The 27,189-nt window shown below is 42.4% G+C and overlaps 2 protein-coding genes across 3 annotated transcripts in view; one reads left to right on the top strand and one right to left on the bottom strand.

Moving 5' to 3' along the window:
• Nucleotides 1-21,538, bottom strand: part of LOC126412963 (ankyrin repeat and SAM domain-containing protein 1A-like) — a 611,160-nt gene extending 589,622 nt beyond the window's left edge. Inside the window, exon 1 of the mRNA XM_050082855.1 lies at nt 21,332-21,538. Coding sequence (XP_049938812.1) covers nt 21,332-21,435 — 104 coding nt within the window. The 5' untranslated portion in view covers nt 21,436-21,538. The remainder of the gene's footprint in view (nt 1-21,331) is intronic.
• Nucleotides 21,539-21,594: 56 nt separating this feature from the next.
• LOC126412352 (transmembrane 7 superfamily member 3-like) lies at nt 21,595-26,662 on the top strand. Of its 2 annotated transcripts, XM_050081906.1 has the most exons (8): nt 21,595-21,930; nt 22,127-22,471; nt 22,830-23,092; nt 23,237-23,408; nt 23,498-23,665; nt 23,743-23,895; nt 23,974-24,243; nt 25,596-26,662. In XM_050081906.1, exons 1-8 carry the CDS (start codon nt 21,801-21,803, stop codon nt 25,865-25,867), a joined length of 1,773 nt encoding a protein of 590 aa, XP_049937863.1. In that variant the 5' UTR covers nt 21,595-21,800; the 3' UTR covers nt 25,868-26,662. The 2 variants fall into 2 exon arrangements, with proteins under 2 accessions (XP_049937863.1, XP_049937864.1); XM_050081907.1 differs by lacking the exon at nt 22,127-22,471.
• Nucleotides 26,663-27,189: the final 527 nt, after the last annotated feature.

A 27,189-nucleotide genomic window follows, 5' to 3' on the forward strand; every position in this document is an offset into this window, starting at 1 on the left:
CCGAACGATTTCCGAAATGGATTGTCCCACACGTTTAGTTTCAACTACAATTCCCCGTTCAAAGTCTTAATTCCCGGCGTGCGGCCATAATCACGTCGAAAACCTTTTCAGATCAATCATCTGAATCCAAAAGACAGCTCCACCAATGCACTGCTCTTTTATAGCTTGTATACGCGATACAACGCCATCTCGCAGCAATTTAATCCGTGATCTGGGTTCCTGCATAACCACACCCTCGGTAATCGTGAAAAATTCGGAATGAACAGCGTAGTTTGTGGCAATTACTAGGACAACCGTAGATAAAATTTAATAACAGTCCGATTACACCCTTCGCACCGTAAACTCTTGAAGTCACGCATGACGTCGTGGCACAAAACTTAGAATTTTAATCGCACACTGGAACTGACCCAGATAATTTCTCGTCGGCGTCACGTCAGATACTACACAAATAAAACATTCGTCGGTTCCTGACGTGAAATCGCGTCGTGTCGCTCTCTGGGCAGGCGAACCAGCGCTGGCTTCCTGGGGCACCGGAGATGCGGTGCCGGGCGCCCCGTCCCGGAAGACGAGCCCATCTGCGAGATCCGCGGCGGAAGCGCGCACTGCCCGCGCGTCGCAGCCTGGGAGCGTGTTCGGCCATCTGTCAGGCGCACACAACAGGGGCCACCTTTTAGGAGCGCACGGCTCGATGCGAGACACGTGCTGGCTCTGGCTCATCCCCCTCCGAGTCTGCTCACACGGCGCACTGTGCAGCCACATTGCCACACATGCAGCATGTACCAAAACTTGCACAGATGCAGGGACGCATTTACGTGCACAGTATTTAGGCACCACGAATAGGCCCCTACCGCAAAAATTTAAAGTACACACATCAACAAAAGTTTCAGCATCGCCGCCCCGCCCCCCCCCCCCCCCCTTACGTTGAAATTTACAGTACAGAAATTAAAAATTGGGTGTGATTAGTAATGTGGGCCGGGCAAACGGGCAAATGCCCAGTGAACAGGAAATTTTTAAATGGGCATTTGCCCAGGAAATTGCCCGGAGCAATTTTAAATGCCCAAAATCTGGATATTTATATAAAAAATACTTGTTAAAGCTTTTACTGCTAGAATGTATATATAATCTACCAATTACAATGAGGGATGGGTGTGTCCCGAAATTGGAAGTTACGATATTTACACTTAAACCTACATATGCTTTTATCACTAAGAACGAAAGGAAAAAAAACAGAAGCCTTTTTTTTGTACTAGCATTCCAACTTGCAGTACCAAGGAAGGACGCGTGTTGCTGAGAGCTGCTTCCTTTTTACCAATTGTACTTTTCAGTCGGTCGGTTTCTCTCTCTCTCTCTCTCTCTCTCTCTCTCTCTCTCTCTCTCTCTCTCTCTCTCACACACACACACACACACACACACACACGTGTGTATATATATATATATATAAACAGCTGTGTAGTGATAGCCAGTAAAAACAGGTCCTTAGTCATCGCTTTATAATGTAGAAAACTTCAAATTCCGCTGACAAATCTCTGTTGATAACAAATTACTGAATATATTAAACAGCTGGTATGCGAAAAAAAGTGCTTTATTGCCAGGTGTAGCAACTCTTGAGTCAGACTATAGTTTTCTATCCCGCTCATTTCTGTATCTACTTCCGTATGACTCCACTGCTGTAAAGATAACATTGACCTCATTGCAGATGTAGAAAATTATGTTTACAGTCCAATTTATTTCCTGGAATAACTCTCCCCTATCTCTTAGGCAGCTTTTTCAAATTTATTAGCCAACCACAAAAGAAGTAGTACCGTAAAACACCTTTTCCAATACCAAATATCAGATTCAATTTTATTATAAACACCGCATATCAATCTTCAAAACGCAGAAATACCTGGGCGTTTATGAATAATTTTGGGCATTTCGCCGGGCATTTATACTGGGCACTTGCCCCAAATTATAAATGCCCGGCATTTTACACCACTATCTCTGATGCTTGAGTATACATTCATTTGCAAAGTGACCAAATCAAAAAAACATTTCTGTACCTACACAATCGCCTGTTTCTCATGCGAGGTTTTTCACAGCACTCCTGACCAACGTCAATACCTATTGGACAGTAACCTTGCTCGAATGCAGGAATGAATCCACCGTGGCATAACAACGATGAGATCATCAAGCTAGTCCTGGTTCAAACTGTCTCACTCTTCAATGACGATTTTACCTTAGTCGCGTAGGGCACGCGGTCGTTATAAATGGCCAAAAAAAAAAGCTTGTTTCAATCAATCCTACACATGTTCGAGTGGATTCATGTCTGAGAAACAGACAGACCACTGCATTCTGGTGATCTTAGAATGCTGATAGAACGTATTCTCGGGAACAGAATGCTGAACACGAGAGTTCTCATCCATCATGGTAGAATTGTCACCGAAATGTTGGTGTTACTGTCCCACAATCGGGTCCAGAATCTTGTCGCTGTACCATAGAGCAGTGCGATTGCCCTCGACAACCAGAAGAGGTGCATGGTTTCACCATATAATGCCTCCCTAGAACTCCACTCATCCAACACCTTGTTGATCATGTGGGGGACATTGTTGGAGGCTTTCTATGTTAGGTTGTCTCGCAACATGTTGTCTGCGGTTATCAGGGTACAAACAGATCGCCGGCCGGTGTGGCCGAGCGGTTCTAGGCGCTTCAGTCCGGAACCGCGCTGCTGCTATGGTCGCAGGTTCGAATCCTGCCTCGGGCATGGGTGTGTGTGATGTCCATAGGTTAGTTAGGTTTAAGTAGTTCTAAGTCTAGGGGACTGATGACCTCAGATGTTGAGTCCCATAGTGTTCAGAGCTATTTGAACAAAAGATCCGAGTTTCGTCCGTAAACACCACCCAATGCCAATTCTGTGGCGTCCATTCCGCATGATTTCTTGTTCATCTGCAACGGACCCATGGTGTTTCTGTGTACGACATGGTGCTCGCCATGGACCACGGGAATGGAAATTCGCATTATATAATCATGTCCTAACAGTTTGATGCGATGTATGACGTCCAGTTGCCACTTCGACCGTCTAATTCTGGCAATTCTGGCACACCCTGTCCACAGCACCTTTGACAAGTCGTTGATACCCATCATTCTGTGCGCTTGTCATACGTGGACGGCCCGCGCGGTATTCCTCAATTCTGCACCAACTGGAACCGATTCCATGTCCGCACTACATCACTTTGACTCCGGTGCACATGAGCAGCTTCCCTGGTTGACAAACCTTGTGTGAGTAGCGTGATGAACCGGACCCAATCATTGGTTGTGACTGTCCTTTGCTGCATGACGGATATTCTCTCTACTGTTCCTCAGAAATCTCTGATGCGTCCGCTCTGGTGCTTGACGTAATTATATTTTGAATGTGCTTGTTCGGCTGAATTTTTCAGGGGACAGCTGGCATAAATTGAGTCAGCAGATGTCTGAAACCTCGACCTCCCTCACGTCAATTTCCCACTGGCGCCCGGTCAAATGCGAAGGCATGGTACCAGAGTTGGCAACATTACCAAGACTTTCGAAACAATGCTTAGCGAAATTTTGGCAGTTTGCAGACACATCACGCGAAATGCCGATTTTTTCCTTGCCTCATTTCATCCAAAGCCGTACCCATAGTACTTTATTTACATTCTGACAGTATGCACGGGTTGTTGAGCTGGTCAAGCTGGAGAAAACCGTTTTCGAAGAACTTCATTCATTACAGAGGTATTGCGGGAAACTTGTCCGTTGTCTTAAAATCCATAATGCCTGACGGATAGCTTACTGACTCCTGAAGTCATAGCAACTTCAAGAGAACACTGTTTCGTTGTGAAGAATGTACAAGAATCTTCTTCACTATGACGTGTAGGCGCAAACCAATTAGGCAATAAGATTATTTGAATTTTCATTTTAAAACTGACTATTTGGAAAAGTATTTCCTTTGGACTAAATGAAAGTAAAACTTGGTGGTTGTTACATTCCTCTGTTATCTTGCATGCGCGCAAAAGCATGTTTGCTGACAGTTATAACACATTATTTTTAAAACTGAAAAACTGATTTTTCCATGGACATGAATCAAGACTTTTTCATTCCTTTCTCCTTTTTAAAATTATAGTTTTTTAAAGATACTTACAAATTATATTGAATATCTCAATTTTTTTCATTTTTCGTTTTCATTAATTCAGTAAATCACATTAAATGCTCCGTTAGAGGCTGTCAATCCCGATGTAGCTTTAAAATGACATACATTATTTGATCAAAAGTACCTGGACAACCCTATAAAATGCGGAATTGACCATTAGGTGTCACAGGAGGCGGACCTAGCAGTATAAAAGGAGTTTGGGAGTAATGTGCTGTCAGCAGAGTGAGTCGCTCAGTACGGCACAGTAACTTCGAAGATGGAGTACTCATTGGACGCCACCTAAATAACAAATGGATAAAGCTGCAAAAGACGACTGTTAGTGATGTGATTGTGAACACGCGCAGGAACAACCATAGCTAAACCAAGACGAGGTAGACCTCACGTGCTGACAGAGGATTGCGGAGGGAGATTGTAAGAAGTTTCATGAATTCAGCGGAAGCGATCACTCTTGTGTTCCAAAGTGCTAACAATAGGTAGGATAGCACAATGATTGAACTTAGGGAGTTAAAGGTAATGGGATACAAGGGTCGAGCAGTTTCTGACAAGCCACACTTTCCTGTTGTCAGTGATAAGCAACACTCGAGATGGTGTAAAGAGCGATGCATCTGGACAGTGGACGATTCCAAATGAATGATCTTCAAAGATGAATCCCCCTAGATCTTGTGGCAATATGAAGGAAGGGGTACGCATCATTTGTAGCGTCAACAGTGGTGATTGGAGTGTGTGTTTTTCGTGGTTAGGTTGTAGTCCCCTTATTGTTCTGTGTATTACATACAGAAGAAGAATAGTTGGGAGACGATGACTGTATCAGCGTGACAATGCTCCCTGCCATCTTTGAGTCAATGTTTTGAGGACAATAGCGTTCCTGAAATGTAATTTCTTGCACAGAGTCCCGACCTGAACCAAATAGAACACCTCTGGAATGAGAATGTCGCCTTAGCTCCAGGCACAAGTGTCCAAAGTAGCATTCTCCGGTTGCGGCTCTTGAGAAATAATGGGCTACCATTCGTTCCCAGACATTCATAAACCTCATTAAAAGTGCCTCCACCAGAGTTCAGACCGTCATAAAGACGGCAGGTGGCACAACCCACATTAATGTCCAATAATGGAATATTTGATCAGATCATGCATTCACATTGTTGTTGTTATTTAGCACAAAAAATTACCTCTGGTAGGCCTCGCACAACGGAATCAGCCAGCGGAGAGCCTTCTGCATCCTGTCCACTATACCTAGATGACTAATATCGAGAGGGGTGCCGCAGTGGACTTGTATTCGGGAAGACGAACGATAAAATGCTCGTCCGGCTATCCAGATTTAGGTTTCGCCTGGCTTCTCTAAATCGCTTAAGGTAAATCCAGGGTTGGTCCCTTTGAAGAGAACATGCTCGAACCCCTTCCTTTTCCCTTTCCGAGGATAATAGTAAGAAGCGTCATGAAATGAAACGACTACTTTAAATTAATATTAGGGATGGGGAATGAAGACTTAGATTTGTTGGAAGGAACCTGGGAAAATTCTTTAAATCTTTAAAGGAATTCGCATGTGTGATACTAATACTTCCAATTGTGGAGACTGTCCCAGTGTCCTCCTCAGAAGGCAAAACAACAGTTCAGTTATACGCTCCTAGTATTGTGACCTGTCGGTACAGTCTAGACGATAGACTGACAGAACCACTCGAGGAACGTTAATGAGAATTGCTGCAAGAAAGACGTCTTGAGTCTCGCGGAGCCCTCTTGGGCACATTTAGATAACATGTATTCGTGAAATACCTTACGACTATTACGATACCACCAGCCTATAATCAGAATAAAATAAATTAGAGCGCGTACTTGGGAACAGAGGTGGCCTTTGTCCTCATCTTAACATGAGAATGGAACAGGAAACACAATCGACACTAATCGTACACTGTATCCTCCGCCATGCTCTGTACAATGGCTAGCGGAGTGTACATGGAAATGCAGAATCCGAGCTTGTGCTCCGCCTCTAATGACCTTATCATCAACGGAACGTTAAACCCTTATCTTCACTCCTTCTATCCATCCATCACCAACAATCCACGTCAGGGATGCACAGATATGCGCCCTGCCATTGATCTGATGGTGGCCCAGCCCTCACCATTCGCTCTCGAATATTTTTACCCACTTCTTCATTCCGTCACGCAACAGTGAGGTAGGGCCCCTGCAGAGCTTAGTTCTTTTGAGAGTATGTACTTGTAATTATGTTTATTAAATAAAGTTAATATTTTAAAAAATGTGATTTTTCCTACCTTGACTTTCATGTAGTCACAGTGAGGCAATTAGCGCCCGTGGCACTAGAGAGAGTGTACACCATTGCTTTAAGTGGTTACACCTATGGAACTAATATACACTGGTGTGCAAAACTTGAGGACGAAAGTAACGTTCGCATAATATGTCACTGTCACCTAACACAGCTAGATGATTGGTTGGTTGGGTGGAGAAGGGACCGAACTATGCGGTCATCAGTCCCTCCGACCTTAGATTAACTAAAACCGATAAAGTCCCACATTAAAAGAAGGAACTACAATATCCATAAAATGATAAACTATTGACAGGGAAGGGAAGAAAAGGACAGAAGAAGAGGTGGGGGAAGGAAAGTGACTAATGACAGGGGCGTGAAGGAAGAAGCACAGGAGACAGGAGAGATGCTCAAGCCATAACAGACCCCATAAGGAAAGGAGTGGGAAGGCAGAGGGCCGGGGTTAACCACCAAGCCCAGTTGAAGGCTCGAAGGGGCGAGCAAGAGGGTCTGCCATCCCCTCCACTCACCGATAAGGTGGAAGGTCCCTTCCTTAAACAAAGCGATAAAAACCCCCATCACGAATAAAACGTAAAACGAGATCCGCCGTTGAGGCATTGTCAGCCAACAAACACCATGAGTAGCGAGTCTGGAAAGCTAAAAGTCCGTCGCAGGGTGGCAAGTTGGGGCAGTCCAATAACGGTGTGAGCCACAGTCAACATCGATCCACGACAGAGAGGGGGGGTCCTCACGCCGGAGGAAATAACCGTGAGTCAAAAAAGTGTGGCCGATGCGGAGCCGTAATAGGACGACAGAGGCCTTACGAGAGGCCCGTAAGGAGGACCGCCACGGGGTTGTAGGATCCTTAATTGCCCTGAGCTTGTTCGGCGAAGAAAGAGTGTGCCATTCCGCATTCCATAGGCCCAAAACCTGACGACGTAATGCCGAGCGAAGGTCTATTTCCGGAATGCCAACAGCAAGAGATGGCCTGGTAGCAGCTAACTTAGCCAGTCGATCGGCAAGTTCATTGCCAGGAATCCCAACACGGCCTGAGGTCCAAATGAAAACCACCGAGCATCCACGTTGAGCAAGGAGAGAAAGGGAGTCCTGGATAGCGATGACCAGCGGGTGGCGAGGGAAGCACTGGCCGATAGCGTGCAAATCGCTCAATGAGTCACTACAGTTAGTGAAGGATAGTCCGGGGAGCACGAGCGGATATGGTCCAGTGCGCGCGAGATGGCTACCAATTCTGCAGTAAAAACACTACAGCCATCGGGCAAGGAACGAAGTTCTGTGCGTCGCGCACAGGTGAAAGCAAAACCAGTGCGGCCAGAAACCATGGAGCCATCAGTATAAATCACATCTGAACCCTGGAATGAACTGAGCACAGCTCGATGAAACTTTGACCGTACATAGAAAGAACTACAGCAGTACAGTACAGTACACTACACTACACTACACTACAGTACAGTACAGAAGGTAACAGAGAGAAATACGCAATGAGGCGAGCAGAAACGACACTTTCATTGACGCACAATAATTACAGTGAAGTCACTGCAATTTATGTTGATCCCCTGAATATTACAAAACGCGCGACATAGTTTGTAAGAGGTTGTAAGATCACCGCAGATTGCAGTGCATGTTCTGCAACGTGCTTCCATGCTCGCCGTTAAGTTCCGCACGAAGCTCTTGTGGTAGGACGTTCCATTCCTCGACAGGCGCGTTTGACAGCTACTGGATAGTTGTTGGTGCACGTGCACATGTACGTGCTGCAATACGTTTCCTCAACGCGTGCCACATGTGCTCGACGGAAATGAAGTCTGGTGAACGGGCAGACCAGTCCATTCGCCGAATATCCTCTCGTTCCAAAACCTGCGCCGGCCGCAGTGGCCGAGAGGTTCTAAGCGCTTCAGCCTGGAACCGCGCGACCGCTACGGTCGCAGGTTCGAATCCTGCCTCGGTCATGTTCAAAAATGTTCAAATGTGTGTGAAATCTTACGGGACTTAACTGCTACGGTCATCAGTCCCTAAGCTTACACACTACTTAACCTAAATTATCCTAAGGACAAACACACACACCCATGTCTGAGGGACGACTCGAACCTCTGCCGGGACCAGCCGCACAGTCCATGATTGCAGCGCCTTACGTCGCTCGGCTAATCCCGCGCGGCTGTCTCGGGCATGGATGTGCGTGATGTCCGTAGGTGAGATAGGTTTAAGTAGTTCTAAGTTCTAGGGGACTGATGACCTCAGATGATAAGTCCCGTAGTGCTCAGAGCCATTTGAACCAAGAGCTGCTCCCCGTTAGGTCGGGCATTGTCGACCATAAAAATGAAGTCTGGGCCGAATGCACCCCCGAAATGATGCACATGGGAAAGGAATACAGTGTCACAGTACGTTGACCTCTGATTGTACCCTGTTCAATGATTTGGAGGTCAGTACGCCCATGCAACATTATGGTTCCCCTCACCATAGCACCTGGACCCCCAAAACGATTACGCTCGAAAATGTTTGTGGGTGCATTACGTGTTCTCATCTCTCACCACACGACGGTACGTCCAGAATCGTCACTGAGATTGAATCTGCTCTCTTCAGGAAAGAGCTCGCGGACCTCACTCTTCGTTGGTCCAGTTCTTATGCTCTTCGCACTATCGCAGACGGTGCCGACGACATGCAGGTGTCACCGAAACACAACGTACTGGTCGTCGAGCGAAGAGGCCACCTACATGCAGTCGCCGTGCAACTATAGAGTATGAGACTGCGAAACTTGCAGTCTTGTTAAGCGTTGTTGCAATTGTATCCGCTGTTGACGGGGATCCCTTCTTGCCTGTTGCACAATCTGATGGTCGTCGACCATCTCCTCTCCTTCACGCAACTGTGCCTGTGGTTCGGAACGCTCCCCATGCACGTAGATAATGCCGTGAGCAATACAAAAGTTTTGGGTACATTCGTCACACACTGTCCTCCTTTCAGTTTCCAAATGTCTCTTCCAAGTGTGAAGTCACCCAAATGTTGTCTGCGGACCATGTTATAATGACCAAAACCACCACAGTGCACCGCAACTTCTTACTGACTGACAAACTCATTCTCCGTTTCTTTAACTGCCTCGTGTTGCCGGCCCAGCCTCAGTTGGCGCTTTAGTCAAGCAAACCTCACGCCATGTGACGTGCAACTTTCTCAGCACGACTGGAAGACCTCTAGCAACATGCTCCAACATTTTCATTTATTTTCACCCAGTAGTTAAAATGTTACGTTACTTTGTCTATCTTGTCCTTAAGAAACGCAGAGCATTGTATTCACAAAAGTCACAGTACGAGGGTGAGTCAAATGAAAACCTTAAATTTGTAATAACAAATTGAAATTTCGCGCTGTTATCCTGTAAGTTGGTAAGCGTGCTACAAACAGCGTGCAGAATGGACTGTAGGTGGCAGCATAGTGCAGATGCACACATACCGTCGCAGTATCAGTATAAAGATGGCCGCCCCACTTGCGACTTGCACCAGGGAAGAACAGCGTTCTGTTATTCGGTTTTTGCGTAGTGAAGGTGTGAAACCTACTGAAACTCATCGACGAATGAAGGTTCAGTACGGCGATGCATGTTTGTCACAGCAGCAAGTCTACGAATGGAGTAGGAAGTTCGCAAATGGTGTGACTTCAGTGCAAGATGCTCCTCGTCCAGGTCAGGCACAACGAGTTGTGACTCCACAGAACATTGCAGCAGTTGAAGCCATAGTGAAGGAAGACCGCCAAGTAACACTGAATGACATTGCAGTACGGTTACAGATTAGTCATGGGTCAGCACACCACACTGTGCAAGATGTGCTCCAGTTTCACAGAGTGTCTGCAAGATGGGTGCCGCAGCAGCTGACTCCTGAAATGAGAGAACGACGTGTTGATGCTTGTGAAGAACATCTTCGGTGCTTTGAACGAGAAGGTGATGGCTTCCTTGCAAGAATAGTTACTGGGGACGAAACCTAGGTTCACTTCCACCATCCGGAAACGAAGAGAGCGAGCAAGGAATGGCGCCATTCCTCATCACCAAAACCGAAGAAGTTTCGAACAGAACGATCAGCAGGGAAGGTTATGCTGACTCTCTTTTGGGACGAAAAAGGCGTAATTTTGGAGCATTACATGCCTAGAGGGACCACTGTCACCAGTGCATCATACACAGATCTCCTAAAAAATCATCTGTAGTCTGCAATCAAATCAAAGTGACATGGACTGCTGTCAGCATGTGTCCTTTTTCAATATGACAATGCAAGGTCCCACACTGCCCCTACAACAGTTCCAACAACCACAGACCTGCATTTTGAGTGTCTTTCTCATCCACCATACTCACCAGACCTTGCCCCAAGTGATTTCCATATGTTTGGACCACTCAAAGACGCAATGGGAGGAAAGAAGTTCCGTTCTGATGAAGAGGTACGCCACGCGGAGCATGAGTGGTTGCGCGGACTAACAAAACAATTTTTTTCTAAAGGAATTTACGCACTTTGTAAGCGCTGGAGGACTTGCATTGAGCGTGTGGGAGTTTATGTTGAAAAGCGATACAGGTTTGTACCACTTCTGCACAATACATAATATTTAAAAAATATTTAAGGTTTTCATTTGACTCACCCTCGTATGTATGTACTATGTATGTATGTATGCTCTACATCTCCTCCTAAAGCAATAAATCGATTTCATCTGACCTTCATACACTTATGACTTACTACCTGGGAAGAAGCACAGTGATGATTACACTTATCTTCAACAGGGGTGGGGATGGGGGTAAGAACGTGGTGACCGAAATTTCTGGAGTAATTACTACCAAATTTTGTACACACATGACCCAGTATTTGTAATACTTCTATAAAAATGCTCTGTGATAGTATTATACCATCCTTAGTGTTGGGCTGGGCGGAGTGGTAGGCGGGAGAGGGAGGGGGGTGGGGGGGGGGGCATAGAAATCTTGGCATATAAAAATACTCGATAACGTCCGATCTCAATATCGAACCCAGTATTATTGGGTTCGCTAGGCTCATAAGTGACAGTCTCGATGGCTTTCACCCCTAGAAGTGAAGGGGCACAAAGACAGAGGGATCGGCATCTCTCTGCAACGCCTAAACCAAGACTATTTAACGACGGCCCTGTAAAGTTAAACAACAACAAATTAAATCTCAGTATATTGAAAACAAGATTTTTGTGGTTTTGTATAAACAGGCAAAATCCAGCTGCCATGATGGCGTGGTCATATTGTCTGCTCTAGCGCCCAGTCGCCGCTGAGTATCGCTCTAATCCGACCAATGGTTCCAACCATGCGTAACTGTCATAGGAGGATACACCGTACATCCTGAAACATTGCAATATGACAAACCTACTTCCCATAGCTTGATTATTGTGCACCAGATACAACGCACATGCTACCATCACACCGTTTAGCGAGGACAGGGCACAGATAGTTGCTTTCAGATTCCTATTTCGTTTCACGGTACTTGACGTAACGGCCATGGCATGCAACTGACTCGTCCGATCATACAACACCTTGCATTACTGAACCTATGTGTACGCTCTCTGTAGTCTTTCCAATCTTAAATCATGTACTTTTAGCATCCTGTTCTACGCATTCTCTGCGTTTAGTTTTATTCTAAATCTACACATCTTACTGCTGTTTGTAAGCCTCCGCATAAGCTAGAATCTCTCTAAGTTTACCTTCACAACCATCTCGAGAAGAGGATGTACCTCGAAGCAGTAAATTGGACGACACTTCTAGGAACGTGCGCTTCCAGAATTTTAAGCGTAAACACGCCGTAATGTATAGTGTGCTTCTTGTCGCGTCTGCCAATGGAGTTGGATGAGCACCTCCGTGACGCTTTCGCGGTTACTAAACGAACTCGTGACGAAATGCGCTACTCTTCTTTGGATATTCTGTATTTCCTTTGCGAAACCTACCCTGTAAGCACTCCACAACAAAGAGCAATACTCAAGCACGAGACGACCAAGGGTTTTGTAAGCTACCTCCATCTTTGCTCGGCTACGCTTTCTAACGATTCTTCCAATGAATCTCAGTCTAGCATTTGCGTTTCCTACTATTTGTTTTGTGTGTTCGTTCTATTCTAAATCGTTTAGGTATTTAATGGATGTGACAGCCTGCAGTGATTATTCGGCATTTGTGTAGTTAAGAAACAATGGGCATTTCCGTGCAATAATACTTAACTACCGATCTTTGCACTATGCTTCGATGCTTTGCAGGGCTTAACAGCATCATCTGTGATCAGCATCAAGGATCGCATCGTCATCCTATGAGTTTATTCACACACTCTCTTGTGGTCTCCACGAAGCTACTTTTACGTCTGCAAATTTCTTATCGTCAGGAACGACATGCAGTGCTTTATGAGCTAGGACCTGCTCAATGAAACACGAAGTTTGATATTCCGTAAGCCCATATGTTGTTCATAAGACGACAGTGCGACGCAATATGGAACGGCTTCCGGAACTCATGAAAAACAATATTAACTTAGGCAATTCTCTGAGGCCCTTGGAGTTCTCGTAGAAGTTTTTTTGTGAGTACTGTATGCGTTGTAGTACTTTAACCACTAGGCTCACATACAAAATCCGATAGACACATTCACATTCCATGACGTTTCCTTCAGCAAGCATCGCCTTTCCAGTTGATACGACGTCACTTGACCTTACCTCTTAGTATACAGGGTATTTTTTTTTATTATTTCTAAAAGCGGTAGGTTCAACAAAGTGGCTATTTCATTTTCTTACCTCTTTGCGTTGACTTTGCAATGAAATTTGGTGGTTGCGTAGCTAACTGTAAGAGTCTATAATAATCGTCCAAGTCTATATCTTTAAGTTGTTCCACTTTCTTCTGCCAGTTATATGATTTCACTTTCGGATGGTCTACGTAGCTGAAAAAATGCTAAGTTGTGCAACAGTTCGTATTCCACGTAGAAATGCACACGTCGACGCGGTAGTTCCAAAATCGGGGAAAGGTCCCCTTAAGTACCCCGTAAAAAAGCACCATGGGTTGTCAATCCAATATCTAACTCGACGAGTACTTCTTCATTGTCTTCTAGGTTACTGCGTTACGAAAGACAAGGATGAGGGGGAACATGCGGTACGCATCTCTTCAAGGAAGTAGGTCGTCCATTATCTGGACCGACAGAGAATCCGGAGAACTCCAATGAGGACATCCGACAGGGGACCAAGATCACGACCCGTGTTTCCTCGTATACGTACGGCTTACGACTTGAACAGCTGAGTTTCGTAAGCAATACACGTGCTTTCAGTGTTCCGAAACGATCAGTCGGGTAGGAATTCCAGCTAAGACGCAAGTCAGCGTTTATGTCTGCAGTGTGCTACACAACACTGGCTGCGTCTGGTTACGTCACTGCGCTGCTCGCAGCGAAGGACGGTGCTTCTCAGAACCTGTTCTGCGGCACACTTTCCTGCCCGCCTCGCTCCAACGTCCGACCTTGCTAGGACGTTACCGGTAGCTGCACCACGTTGCTGGTACTGAGCACTGTATGTCTATTCTTTGGTCTCAGTAACCAACAAAAAAAAAGGCTCTAAACACTATGGGTCTTTACATCTGAGGTCATCAGTCCCCTAGACTTAGAACTACTTAAACCTAACTAACCTAAGGACATCACACACATCCATGCCCGAGGCAGGATTCGAACCTGCGACCGTAGTAGCAGCGCGGTTCCAGATTGAAGCGCCTAGAACCGCTCGGCCACAGCGGCCGGCCAGGAAAAACTGTGCTACATTTTACTCTAGATATTTGTATTCTATTTACTTGTTGTCCGGACTGTGCTTCTCTAGATAAAAAATGATTTTGTTTGTAACACTGTTTACATGCAGAACTCTTCAGTTCCTCGCCAACGAAAACAAATCAACACCCTCAGTTGTAATTAACTTAATTTTTTTACGTCAGTTTTCTAACTGGTTTGATGCGGCCCATCACTAGTTCCTCTCCTGCGCCAACCTCTTCATCTCAGAGTAACATTTGCATCCAAAGTTTCCTATTATTTGCTTGACATATTCTCATCACTGTTATCCTCTACAGATGCTACCCTCTACAGCTCCCTCTACTACAATGACAGTTATTCCCGGATGTTTTAACACATGTCCTATCACCCTGTCCTCCAATATTCTTATGTTTCTCTCCTCGCCGATTCTGAGGAGAATCTAATTTCACATCAGTCCACCTAATTCTCAACATCCTTCTACTACACCACACGTCAAACGCTTCTCTTCTTTTGCAATTTTACCACAGTCCATGAGCCGGCCGAAGTGGCCGTGCGGTTCTAGGCGCTGCAGTCTGGAACCGCGAGACCGCTACGGTCGCAGGTTCGAATCCTGCCTCGGGCATGGATGTGTGTGATGTCCTAAGGTTAGTTAGGTTTAACTAGTTCTAAGTTCTAGGGGACTAATGACCTAAGCAGTTAAGTCCCATAGTGCTCAGAGCCACTTGAACCACTTTAACAGTCCATGATTCACTTCCATACGATGTTGTGTTCCTAACGTACATTCTCAAAAATTTCTCCGTCAAATTATGGCCGACGTTTGACACTAGTAGAATTTATTTGGCAAGGAATTCCATCTTTGACAGTGCTGGTCTGCGTTTTATTTCCTTGCTTCGTCCGACATGGGTTATTTTGCTTCCCAGGTTGCAAAATTCATTCACTTCATAGCTTGCTAGCTCTCTCTTTGGTCTAACCCTACGCAAGAGTGTAGTGGCATCTAGTGATCAGCCTCTTTACAACCCGCCTCCACGGAGCCCTGTCTCTGGTATCATGACATGTTTGCCCATCCTGGTCAGGCTCGTATTCTGGTCGAACCACCGCAATGGGGCGCGTCTTCTAGGTTTTCGTCTGTCGAATTTTCCCTCTATGGCACAAAATACAATTTTAGAAACGTCTTGGTCGCAATTTAGTTTACTCATCGTTACGCGTTTCGATACATCATCACAAAATACCTGTGACGAAAACAAGAAATGCATTATAAGAAATACTAACCAAAATATTTTTTCATCCATAATACAGCAATTTTTACTAACAAACACACCTCAAAGCTCAAGGAAGAGAGCACACGAGTCACTGAAATAAGACTGTCAGACCAACGGAGCCAAGTGCCAAACTGCTCATACACCGATAACGTATCGATGAAGAAAAAGTTACAGATGAAAGATGGCGTTAACAGTCATATAAATAATGATTGTTGTTTCCTTAGCCTTTCAGCTTCTGACAATGTCACCAAAATATTTCAACTGATCTTGGTTGACAAGAGTCGAAAGTCTTGTTCTGATGCCGAGCTGCCTCAGGATCGATTCATTTGTTCGAGGTCCTGTTTGTTTATTATATTTGCAATATGATTCATTACAACTTTTTGGAGGGCGGGAGAGCAATTCTTGTGATGTCAGGTACTTTGTCATTAGGGCGATGTACAATCACCACTTTGGTCTTATGTGTTGCTTATTTCCTTGATACTTACAAAATCGCCTTCTACCACACACCTTTCTAAGCTCATTAAAGGGAGACGCATCAAGGAAGCCTTTGATTCACTTTCGACGACCAACTGAAAAAATGTGCGGAAACATACTCAACAGAAAAACTGAAGAGCGATGATCGTTGCACTTAGAACTGCAGAACCATTGAATTTGTCCGCCGTCTCGTTGGGGGGCTGGTAGCAAATTGGATGGTCGTTGCAAAGACTCGTGGCCACACGGTCAGTTGATGGTGTGTTAACACTAGACGGAACGCTTATATAACCACGTGTCGCCCACCCCTGAACTGAGCTGTCAAAGTGACATTATGAAGGCTCTGTCTTACAAAAAGCCAGAATGAATCATCAGCATTAAGGAACCACAAGTGGTGGTACAGTTTATTAATGGCCAAAGAAAAATGCTTAACTGATAGTAAGACTTCGCCAAACATTTATTTGGTCACGAAAATAAATACTTGCAAACACATCGAAACACATTTACAAGGCGGTACATAGCGCCTTTTACTTTATTCTTTGCGCCTTATTTTCTTCCTAAATGTCAAATAACATTGAAGAAAACTATTTTTTTTCTTCTCGCAACAGATTTGAGATGTCGAAACAATTTTCATTAAAAAAACTGTTTTTCTCTTTAGGTTTTTAGTTAAGCACAGTCTAAGCTTTCTCTTGGTCCACGTTTTACAACTTAATTAAATCATTTTTTTCCTTTAACAGGTCTCTGGTACAAAAGTAGCAAGTCCTTATCCAAACTTTGTAATGAGTTACGAAAACAAAGCCACCAACAAAATTAAGGAGACCCAAACGCACAAAATCCACAACTTTAACAGCAGTGACCGTGGCGAGAATATGTTAACCTTCCTTGTTAGCAGAAGTCAAAGCCAAAAGTTTCCTCCCAGGAAAACTGGGCAGTAACGTGACGTGACGTGACGTGACGTTCCGCTGACGCTCAGTGTGATTACCGCTAGCTGAAACGCAGTGTGGAATGTTTTGAGGTTCCTTCTCGTGGCGTCCAGTCGATCTTTGTCCATCAGGTGCAACCTTCCGTACGAAAAACAGGCGCCGGCGGTCCACAGAAGGTGTACCTTGTCTTCTGCTCTGGACGTAGCGCCATACAGATTCACGCCTATATCGGGCGTAACAGACGAGAAGACACTGATGACCAGACGTCGACAGTGGCACGAAATGGAAAAATTGTTGCAACCAGAATGCCAGGCAGGATCATCAGGAAACGTTCGCTGTACCCTGAGCAGTGAGCAAGTGAGTTACTCGAGAGGACTTCATCTTCCGCATCGTAACTGCGCAGTCCAACCCAGATCGTGCAGTGACAGACGCAACTGACGGGTTGAAAGTGTTAATCTATACGATACTGGTTGTTCCCGAAAGAACGGTGAATATTCAGGCATTTGACAGGAACGACCATTCGAAAGAAAAAAGGTCTAGTAAACATAGTCTCTAAAGTGCACACCTGAAGAGGTATGAGCACATATTCAGCGAACGAGATGTCTTTCACATTAGCCAAGATGAACAAGTGCTCAAGCTTTTAAGGTATGCATTTTGAGGCCTAAGTTTACTAGACTTTTTTTTTTTGCTTCGAATGATATTTCCTGTCTTATCTTTCCATTCCTCCTGGGACACCATGTAAGTTGTTAAAGACAGGCCCTGTCTTGGGTAGACCAGTAGAGAGGCAGTTACAGAAGCGTCTTACATTGCAATATATGAGACCAAAACCGGGCATCGTAGTGGGGGCAGCCATAGATTACATTTATGATCTTCAGCGATCAGTGCAAGATACATTCGAAACATCGACCAGCCCAAGAGAGAAGATTTGGCAACAGGTGGATGTAGAATGGTACAGAATGTGCTCATATGACGTTTGGCAAGCCTGTGATCATTTATTGAATCCAAACTCCACCAATGAAACTTCGGAGGCTGTTCAAGGATATTTCCTGTGTAATTTGGTATAAGTGACCTGAGGAATCAGAGTAAAACTGCAATTCTGATTTGTTTTCTTAGTTACCCCATTTACATTTGTAAAGCCTGTATATGCAATTATCAGAACATACAGCACAAAACACAGTAATGGAGATGCAAAATCACTGATGTTATACCGTCGCTGAGCGGTTGAGTGAGGATGAGGATGGGAGAGAGGAGGAGGAGGAGGAGGAGGAGGAGGAGGAGGAAGAGGAGGGGGGGGGGGGGGGGAAAGAGGAAGAGTGCGCTCTCCTAGCCACATTACCCTTTATCATTGTTGAAGTACGACTAACACTGACAGAAAAACAAACGCAATACAGAACTAACCAGAACTTGATGCAAGTTTGAGGGCGATGGGTAAAGTGGGCATTGTCGTCAACAGCTGGTACCTTGATTGAATGGAACAAGTTTGTTTTCAAACAAGGGATACATCTCACTCCGATACTTACACTGCCGCGCACACATTTTCAGTACAAACCAGATACAAAGATAAATTATGGATCAGGGGCGGGTAGGATGGGGTGAACGTAAGCAAACAAACAAAATGCGACATCTCTTTAACGAGCCACTGGTAACTATGGGTTCCTTGTAGTAAAATGCTCGGGGAAAAACAGCCCTGAACAACCTCACAAATTTTGTCGGTGGAGTTGTGGATTGCAATGTAGATGGAAGAGCTCATACAATGTAGCGCCTGAAAAATAGGTGACAAAAAAAATTAATACACGTGAACCAACGTTTAAGAATTCCATTCATAAAGTTTCAATGGAATATGTCAACAGTTCAATCTTTTTGCAGACTTCTGAGCAAGGATAGTGCAATTGAAACGGAATGCAAATATAAAATTTCCTTCAACCAATTTTCTTGAAGTAAAAGTACCAATTCTGAGATGTACCGTTAGAATTTTAACCGACTAGTTTCTAGTTGTTATTCATTTTAAGGGTGACTGATGCGTATTAATTCGTTCTACATAAACAGAAGTGTTACACTTCACAACAAACTTAGTTTTGCTCACTGATAAGCTCCTTGGGTTCCGTGCTTATGCTATCCCGCTAAAAGAACTATGATTAATATTTTTGATGCCGTTCAAATACTCTTATTTGAAGTTTTTGTGAGGGTCCAGTGGGGAGAACAAGTGACATTCCTGCATCCTTCACTATTAATATTAATGCTATTAGGGAAAATCAAAGCGAGATTGGTACTTGGGCAAATTTTTCTGGATTGAATTCCCAAACAAAGGTCATCTTTTTCATCAATTAATTGATATTTTGACAGGACTGTTGCAGGTAATCTAACAATTAATGGAAAAATAAATCTAATTGTAACTGTTACAGATAAAAATCAATTTATTTTCCTTGATCAGAAATTGAGCTTTCCAATTGGAAGTCAAATACTTAAGAGATGATGAAATATTGGAATAAAAACAACTCCCTTCATCTGTGGTGAATATTTAGGGAGCACCATATCAATCAAACTTAAACAGTTTGATTAGCAATTAATTAGAATGTATCGGAATAAATTTATTAATATTTCTCGAGCTCACGGTATACTGCTAAATAACGTATCGATTGCTCTAGCAGATTCACTGGTGATAGCTGACTTGTAAACAGATTCTCATAGAGCCCTGTAGCAATCTAATGACACAATATTTGAGTTTATGTATTAATCCTTCGTAACATGCCCTGATCGACTTTATCTGCTACTAGAGCAATTAAAGAGAATGAAGACCCCTTTGATCACAACAATAAAAAGGATCTTTCGAAATTATTACGTAATATGTTTACTGCAATGGCACGCTTAGTATCTATTTAACCACAAAAAAACTATCTTCAATGTATTAAGAAATGAGTAATGTGGTCGATACGATCGCCACATGTGCCCAGATGCTTAATTTCGATCTCCGTCGCCGACATGCCAAAATAACAAATGTAGCACAGGCGTCAAGTGTGTTTCCCTATGCTCAAGTCATAGTGATAATTGGAGGTGTAAATTAGCTTCACTGGCCAATCCCTGGCCCAATTTTATAAGAACTAGAAGAGATTTTATTTTCACATATATGTGGAGGGCGTCGACCTCGCTTCTCAGCATCTATCGATCAGTATAAGCCACCCTGGCGCCACACCCTTCAACGCGGCATCCCCTAGTACTAATCTAAGGAAAAGTTTAAAAATTAATTCATTGCTACATTGCCAATATTTAGGTCAAAGTAGTACCAAGAGTACTATACAGTCCTGCACAAGCATTATTCTCATCTTCTTCCAGTGTAGCAAAAACATGAAACAGTTTACTTGGCAAAAACAGTCCTAAACATTAAGATCCGTGGCCAGAAAACACAATGAAACTAGAGATCACTTAGATAGGAATGCAAGAGAAATTTCTTGTGTACGATTGATTTGTACCTCATCTAACCTAAAATTAATTGTGTGTGTGTTTATGATAACAGCCCAGCTATGTCGCCAAAGACGCCTACATTTGTCACTTTACGGAGAGATTACCGACACTTCACTGTCGTGGTAGTATAGTACGCTAACTGTGATGAAATAAGTTTCCTTGTATGTTGCTGACTAGACACAAATCAATGGAAATTTAGGATAATGTTAACTGAAAACGGTAATGTCAACTTCACGCATATTTCTGATACTTTAAGACTTAAGAATTGGTTACCTCTCCCCAATAAGATGAATTAGAAAAAAATATTGTACTATGATAATCTAATCTAGGTATCGCAACAAAATAATGAAAGGGCGCACGTCCACGAGTGTACTAACGAATAACCAATAATAATACTGGAAAATAAAACTTTTACACCTTATACCTAAACGTGGCAATTTTACTCTTAGAATGTCTCCTTTCATATTTACTGTATTCGCTAATACTCTATGTGACATGACGATAGAAGATAGGCAAAAGCAAGTGGTTTATTGGCAACATTTTACTCAGACTTCTGCTATCCTAGAACCTACCACTAAAATGTAACTTTTTTTTTAGTGCAGCACAAAATTAATAATTAAAAGATACCTTGCCACTACTACATAATTGCCACATATATAGACAGTAAATATGTACCGACGACGACAATCAGCAATTTCGAAGCAGACTGTCAACACATTATCACAAAATCGCTATCGAACGGTAAAAAGTTCAAGAGATGTCTGAATAACTGAGATGGCTCTCCAAAAACACACACACTTATTAACAGACAGGTTACGCTAAAAGAAAAGATCTACGTGCCTTCACTCCAGACTTAATGCTTCCTAATGCTTAACAGCGGTTTCCGAACTTTGTTTACTAAACTTACAACAGGTTTATGTCGTGTTTCCTGACGTTACGGTAAGAAGTGGTTAGTTATAGCAATAATAGTTCTAAACACCGAACTTACCATGGCATTAAGGAATTGTCGGTTTATAGGATCAATAATTAATGCAGTGTGGTAACAATAACTAACGAAATAAATGAATTAATATTAAAATACCCACCTTGCCAATGGGCCGCTCCTTTTCGCTCTTTGACTGAGTATTTTCTCCACCACAGAGATGTTCCCATTGCGTGCTGCTTCCAACAGCTCTTGATCCTTGCCCATGTCCCATTTATTTTTCCACCACGCACATGACACAGAATTAACTTCGAAAATATACAACTGACACTACATTTACAAGATTACAAAACTTCATTGATCGAGCGCTGCCATGTTGAAGCGCTACGAGCGCCTCTAGCGGCGTCGCGTGAGTGAGTAAGAAAACAGACGACGCGAGGTGTGGAGAAAGTTTCGTAACGAGTGTTAGTGAGTGTACGCAGGGAATGAGTGGTACAGTGGTTTATAAATATTTGTACGTGTGTCAATAATGTGACAGTTTACCCGGCAAATACACAACAACTAAGTTTCACCGTACTTTGATTACGATTGCATTTCGTGACGTAGAATGAGTGTAATTCCAACTAGTGAGAATGTCGTATTTAATGTTGATTCAGTGTATGAAGTCCAAGCGCATTTCCTTGCTTATTCTTTCGGTACTGTTTTGTTTAGTGTTTTTGCCGGTTAGCGTTCAAACAACAGATATTAATACATTTGTAGAAGGTTAGTAAACGTTAACTTCAAGCATGCAACCTGTCTGTAGAATTTTACGTACATGAATTGACCGCTTCTAGATGTGACGCTCGAGAAGAGTTAAAGTTTCACAGCATATTGTAATCCGGAGTTTTGAAGAGTGTCATGCGTAAAAGATTAGCCCAAAATTGCAGTTGTAGCTATGCTTTCTGTTTTACATTTACAGATGGTGACACGATCAGCCTCTCTCTTCTTAACTACAACATTCTTGCTTCACCTGGAGCGATAGTAGATCAGTTTATAGACATTGCACCGTCCAGTATCATAGCAGTAAATGTCACAAATATTCCGTCTGATGGTGGATTTGTATTATTGCAAACACACGCATATCAGTATGAGATTGTTCTGTCGTACAATAAGGTTCTTACACCCCATACGTATGTGAACGGAAGCAATATTGGCTTGATACGAGAAATAAAAGGACAACCGTCTGCACAGTTCTTTGTTCATAACACAAATCCTGTGAGAAACATTACTGTTATGGTAGCAGCACAGGCGTACAGCGATGAAGGTTGGCATAGTTTTTATTTTTTTCTCTCTTGTCATATTTTTATCTTATCAGACGTTTGTAGACAGCAGGCTAATTAGTTGTGCTAATGAAACAAACCGGGCCATTATTTCTGATTCATTCATTTGTATTATATGTATTCAGACTTGGATGGAAGTAATAACCCACTTACAATTATTACTGTGGAATAAATTATCGCATGCTGTGTGGAGCTAGTTTCCTCTACAGACTATGTAACGTGGCATACAGTGATAACAAATAATGTAAAATATGCTAAGTCAGTCATTTGTCTCTGAAATAAATCTGTTGAAATTCTTACTCTGATATGTAAAGTACAGCATTCAAAATTTTGTATTCACAGCACCAATACCTGGAGGATGTAATATGGAGTTCAGTGTGGAGATTGCACCGTATCTGAGAATAACAGAGACAGAGGCAGTTATTATTGTGGACAGCCAGCCACCAGGAGTGTCAACCCTGCCTAGCAGTTGTGAATTTTCACCTCCATCTGAAGTATTGATGTACCATATGTATCTACCAGAAATGGATTTTTCAAGAGAGACATACTTCAGAGCACTGAGAGCCATGATGACAGTGCAAGGTATAAAGGATCATGGACTGCTGGTTAGTATACTTTCTACAGTCAAAACCAACATTTTGCTTGATAGAAACAGAAACTTTTGTTAATGCCAATTCAAGAAAGATGTTATATCCATTAGTAAAATAAAACTAAGTCTGTATTTAAATATTAATGAAACAATGTTACAGATTGAGCCAAGTTTAATTGGCTCCTCGTTGAGACGGACTTACAATGCATATCGTGGAACTGGAACAGTATATGGGGCAATTGCTACATCAGGTTTCTCAGGTTCTGCTTATGTTCCTGCTATTACATATGGATGTAGTGGTGAAATAGCAATTGACTCGTGTGAAGTATTACGTAAGTGATATTGACTTATGTGCCAACAGAAATAGTGATGTCATTCTTATATGAATTATTATTAAATTTCCCTTAAATTTTCTTTTCAGATACAGTGTTCTCAAAAGTTCTGTGTGCTACAGCTTTCTTTCTGGGTATCTTCCAATGCTTTTTTGGGCACAGGTTTTTTAGAACAGGATTGTTTCTGGCAGGATTTTTATCTGGTGGAATTGTGACCTACATAATTTTAACACTCCAGAAGTCACTCAGTACACCAGGTAAATATTAGATTACTGTGACAGCAGGTCAGTATGTTTTAAATGCATTTCAATTCACTTGCAACTTTTATTTTCAGTTTTAGAGACAGTTTCTGTGATATTGGGCATGCTATTTGGAATAGTGTGGCTGTTGTTGTGGCGTTGCTGTGGAGTACCTTTGATATCAATACTTTTACCTTCCATGACTTTTGGATTTTTAATTGCATCTACCTCAATGTATGCAACACTGGGTAAGATCACAACCTCAGTGTTTGTGAATTATTATGTTGTGGAAAGCATCAGATTATCTTATGAATTGTTATTTACAGCTGACATCCCTGTGTTGAGGAGTGATACAAATTTCTGGGCTGCATTTGTGTGTATAATGTTGCTAGTAGTACTTGTGGTACTTCTCTGCCCACCACTAATGAGCAAGAGTAACATTATCAGTTGTGCAGTACTAGGTGCATATGCCACTATAATTCCCATTGATTATTACATAGGCTCAAATCTAAAATATGTATTGGTGAACACGATAAGGAGAGCAACAGTTAGTGGCTATAATGCTGCTGTTATTAATCCTCCATTCCAGTTTCGAGGTAAGTACCTACATTTGTCCATTATGCATGGGAGATCATTAAATATAAAAAATTTCTACTGTTTTCTGTTTTATATACTTCAACAGTTACCTAGTATATAATGCGTACTGACAGAGAGGATCCATTATCAAGGTGGTCCCTTATTATTTCTGATTATTCATGTGCATCAATTTTTTGGGTCGTGTGCAAATTCATATTATCCACTCTTGTGCCATATTTTTTTTTTTAGATTTATTTAGCAATAAATAAAAATGACTCTGCTGATCATTCCTACATTTTTGTGTTTTGCATTAAAGCAGTTTCAGAATTATTACTGACATGTAGGATTTTAGAATTAGATGCACTTTTAAACCAGAAAGGAGGAGATAGATTATGATATAACATAATAGTGATATAAGAACTGCTTTAATTATAAATGAGGGTTAGGGACAAAACAGACAAGAGACAGCAAATTAATAACTGCCATTTTTTGTCATCTTTCCTGAAATATTTGCATGATGTGTAATCCTGTATGGAAGTGAAACATCAGCAATAAACAGTTCAAACATGAGAGGGGAATAGGAGCTTTTGAAATGTGGTGCTACAGAAGAATGCTGGATATTATAAGGGTGGATATTCAGTAACTTATGAAGAGATACTGAATTGAATTGGAGGAAAAAGAAATTTATTGCACTATGTGACTAAAAGAAGTTATCGCTTGAGAGGACTTATCTTACGACATCAAGGAATCATCAATATGGTAGTGGAGGGAAGTGTTGGTTAGTGACGATGGGAGGGGGAGGGGGGGGGGATAAAAATTGTGTAGTGAGACCAAAGGATGAACACAGTAAGCAGGTTCAAAGGGATGTAGGTTGCAGAAGTTATGCAAAGATGAAAGGGCTTGCACAGGCAGATTAACATGAGAGCTGCTCCGGAGCAGTCTTCAGCCGGAAGGTCACGGTGACAGCAACGATTGAGCTAATTATTTGTGCTGTTGTTTACTTGTTCCTATTTGTGCAGTGGTTCTGTCTGAAAGCTCAACTTAGTTTTCTTTTATGCTTTCCTCACCTATTCTGCCTCCTCTACCCCTGAATAGAGGGACCCCAGGTTCAAGAATTCTGTATGTTTTTGTATTTTGCTACTGTTCAGTTTGCTTTTAAACTTCTAGTGCATCTTATCTTATAGTTTCCTGTCTAGGTTTGTGGCATTAATTTTTTATATTTTTAATTAATGTAACCATACCTCTAATTGAATTCTTCATGAATTAACTGAAATTCATGAAATACTTTAGGGAATGCTATTAGCTTTCATGCATTATCATACAGAAATTGTCATTAAATTTGCTGCTCTGGTATTTGAATTCTATGTTTCAGATGTCATTCTTGTTGCGGTGTGGATTTCATTGACAGTGCTTGGCAGTTGTGCACAGATATGGCAACAGAAAGGAAAACCACCATTCCCACCACCACCATACAGATCTCGTTATGGAAGACTAATAGATAGAACACTTTCTAGCCAAACTCCGCTTATGATAGATGCCCGTATCCCATATGGTACTGTGCCAGAAACCCCAGCATCTGCAGAGCAACGCTTCACATTTTTGCCAAAAATGCCTCGCATCTCTCTGCCTATTGGGAAACTGTGATATGGAGAAGACTGATGCTCCACATTTCTAATTATCTTCTTTGTTTCTCTGTGTTGACAGCATTAATACTTATTCTAAGTATGACACAAACTGTTGTAAGGAGCTCGAGTGAAAAATGGCTTCAGTAGTAAAAGTATAGTTTGGGCCAGTGGTATTTCTAAGTGTTTCATGGAGCAACATTGCCAATCTGTGAACAATAGAGAAACACTGCCATGACTGGCACTGGCCCTGATCTAGACTTTGGCTGGCTTCTGTTGGTTGCTCTGCACGCGAATGGCAGTGATGATTAGAGCTGTATCACTGTGGTGATGGCTGAACCTCAGTGTTTTATTTTGTGGTAGGATTTGCCATGCTTTTAAAGGGTGGTGGGTGATGCTTTGCCCTGTTTGTAACTTACGTTGTGTGTGTTGACAGCTTATGAGAATGTAGCAATACCATTCCATTGGTCTACTGTTTCAGTTCTTATGTAGGACCATTTTGAAAGATGGTGACAATATCTTCATTCAGCATTAACACTTAGTGCTTAGTCTAGAACAGCACCTTAATCAATGTGTGTGTGTGTGTGTGTGTGTGTGTGTGTGTGTGTGCGCACACGCGCGCGCACAATTTTTTTTTTTTTTTTTTTTTTTTTTAAACATATGTGCTACCAGCTGTCAGACAAGTGGGTGCTATTCTCATGTACAAATTTTTAGCTGTTTAACACGTTTTATTTAAATTATACCAGTCACTGTGTTCAATGTATTATACATTTTATTGATGTTTTTGAATTCAGTTAAATAAAACTTTTTCAACTTTCATGTCTCATACAAATATATTTTTCACCGTGACACCAATTAGTCCACCCATCCTTAAATATTTGTTTGCTACCTCTCATAAATTGTATGGAGTATGATGCAGTGAAAAGAAAAGAAAAATACACATTGCTATGTAACCTTAAAGTGTTGTTTCATTTTCATGCAATGTTTTATTTGTTATTTTGAAACAGGTCAGGTAATGAATTTGCAAATTTGTCAGTACTTAACCATTCAGATATGGAAAGGGCTTGAAATACCAGTTGTAAAATCTCTGTTCCTCCATCTCCCCACACACATTTGTCTGTGTGCTGTTTAAGAGGAATGTGTGTTTGACAATTGAGCTGTAGTGTTCCACATCATTCTATATTGCAGTGGATCTCTTTTCTCATGAAATTTTTTAAACTCCAAAACATGGCCACCATGTGTCTGAAATGTTAATACAGAACTATGTTAACAGTTCAAGAAGAGGTACAAAAATTATGGGGCTACAAGTATACTGGGAAAAGTGCAGTGGAGATAGTATTACTT

The sequence above is a fragment of the Schistocerca serialis genome, chromosome 7, assembly GCF_023864345.2.
Source record: "Schistocerca serialis cubense isolate TAMUIC-IGC-003099 chromosome 7, iqSchSeri2.2, whole genome shotgun sequence".
Taxonomy (NCBI): Eukaryota; Metazoa; Arthropoda; class Insecta; order Orthoptera; family Acrididae; genus Schistocerca; species Schistocerca serialis.

Coding starts and splice junctions, on each gene's coding strand:
- LOC126412352 (XM_050081906.1), top strand. CDS start 21,801: ATGTCGTATTTAATGTTGATTCAGTGTATGAAGTCCAAGCGCATTTCC. Junction 23,896..23,973: donor CTCAATGTATGCAACACTGG/GTAAGATCACAA, acceptor TGTTATTTACAG/CTGACATCCCTGTGTTGAGG. Junction 24,244..25,595: donor TCCTCCATTCCAGTTTCGAG/GTAAGTACCTAC, acceptor TCTATGTTTCAG/ATGTCATTCTTGTTGCGGTG.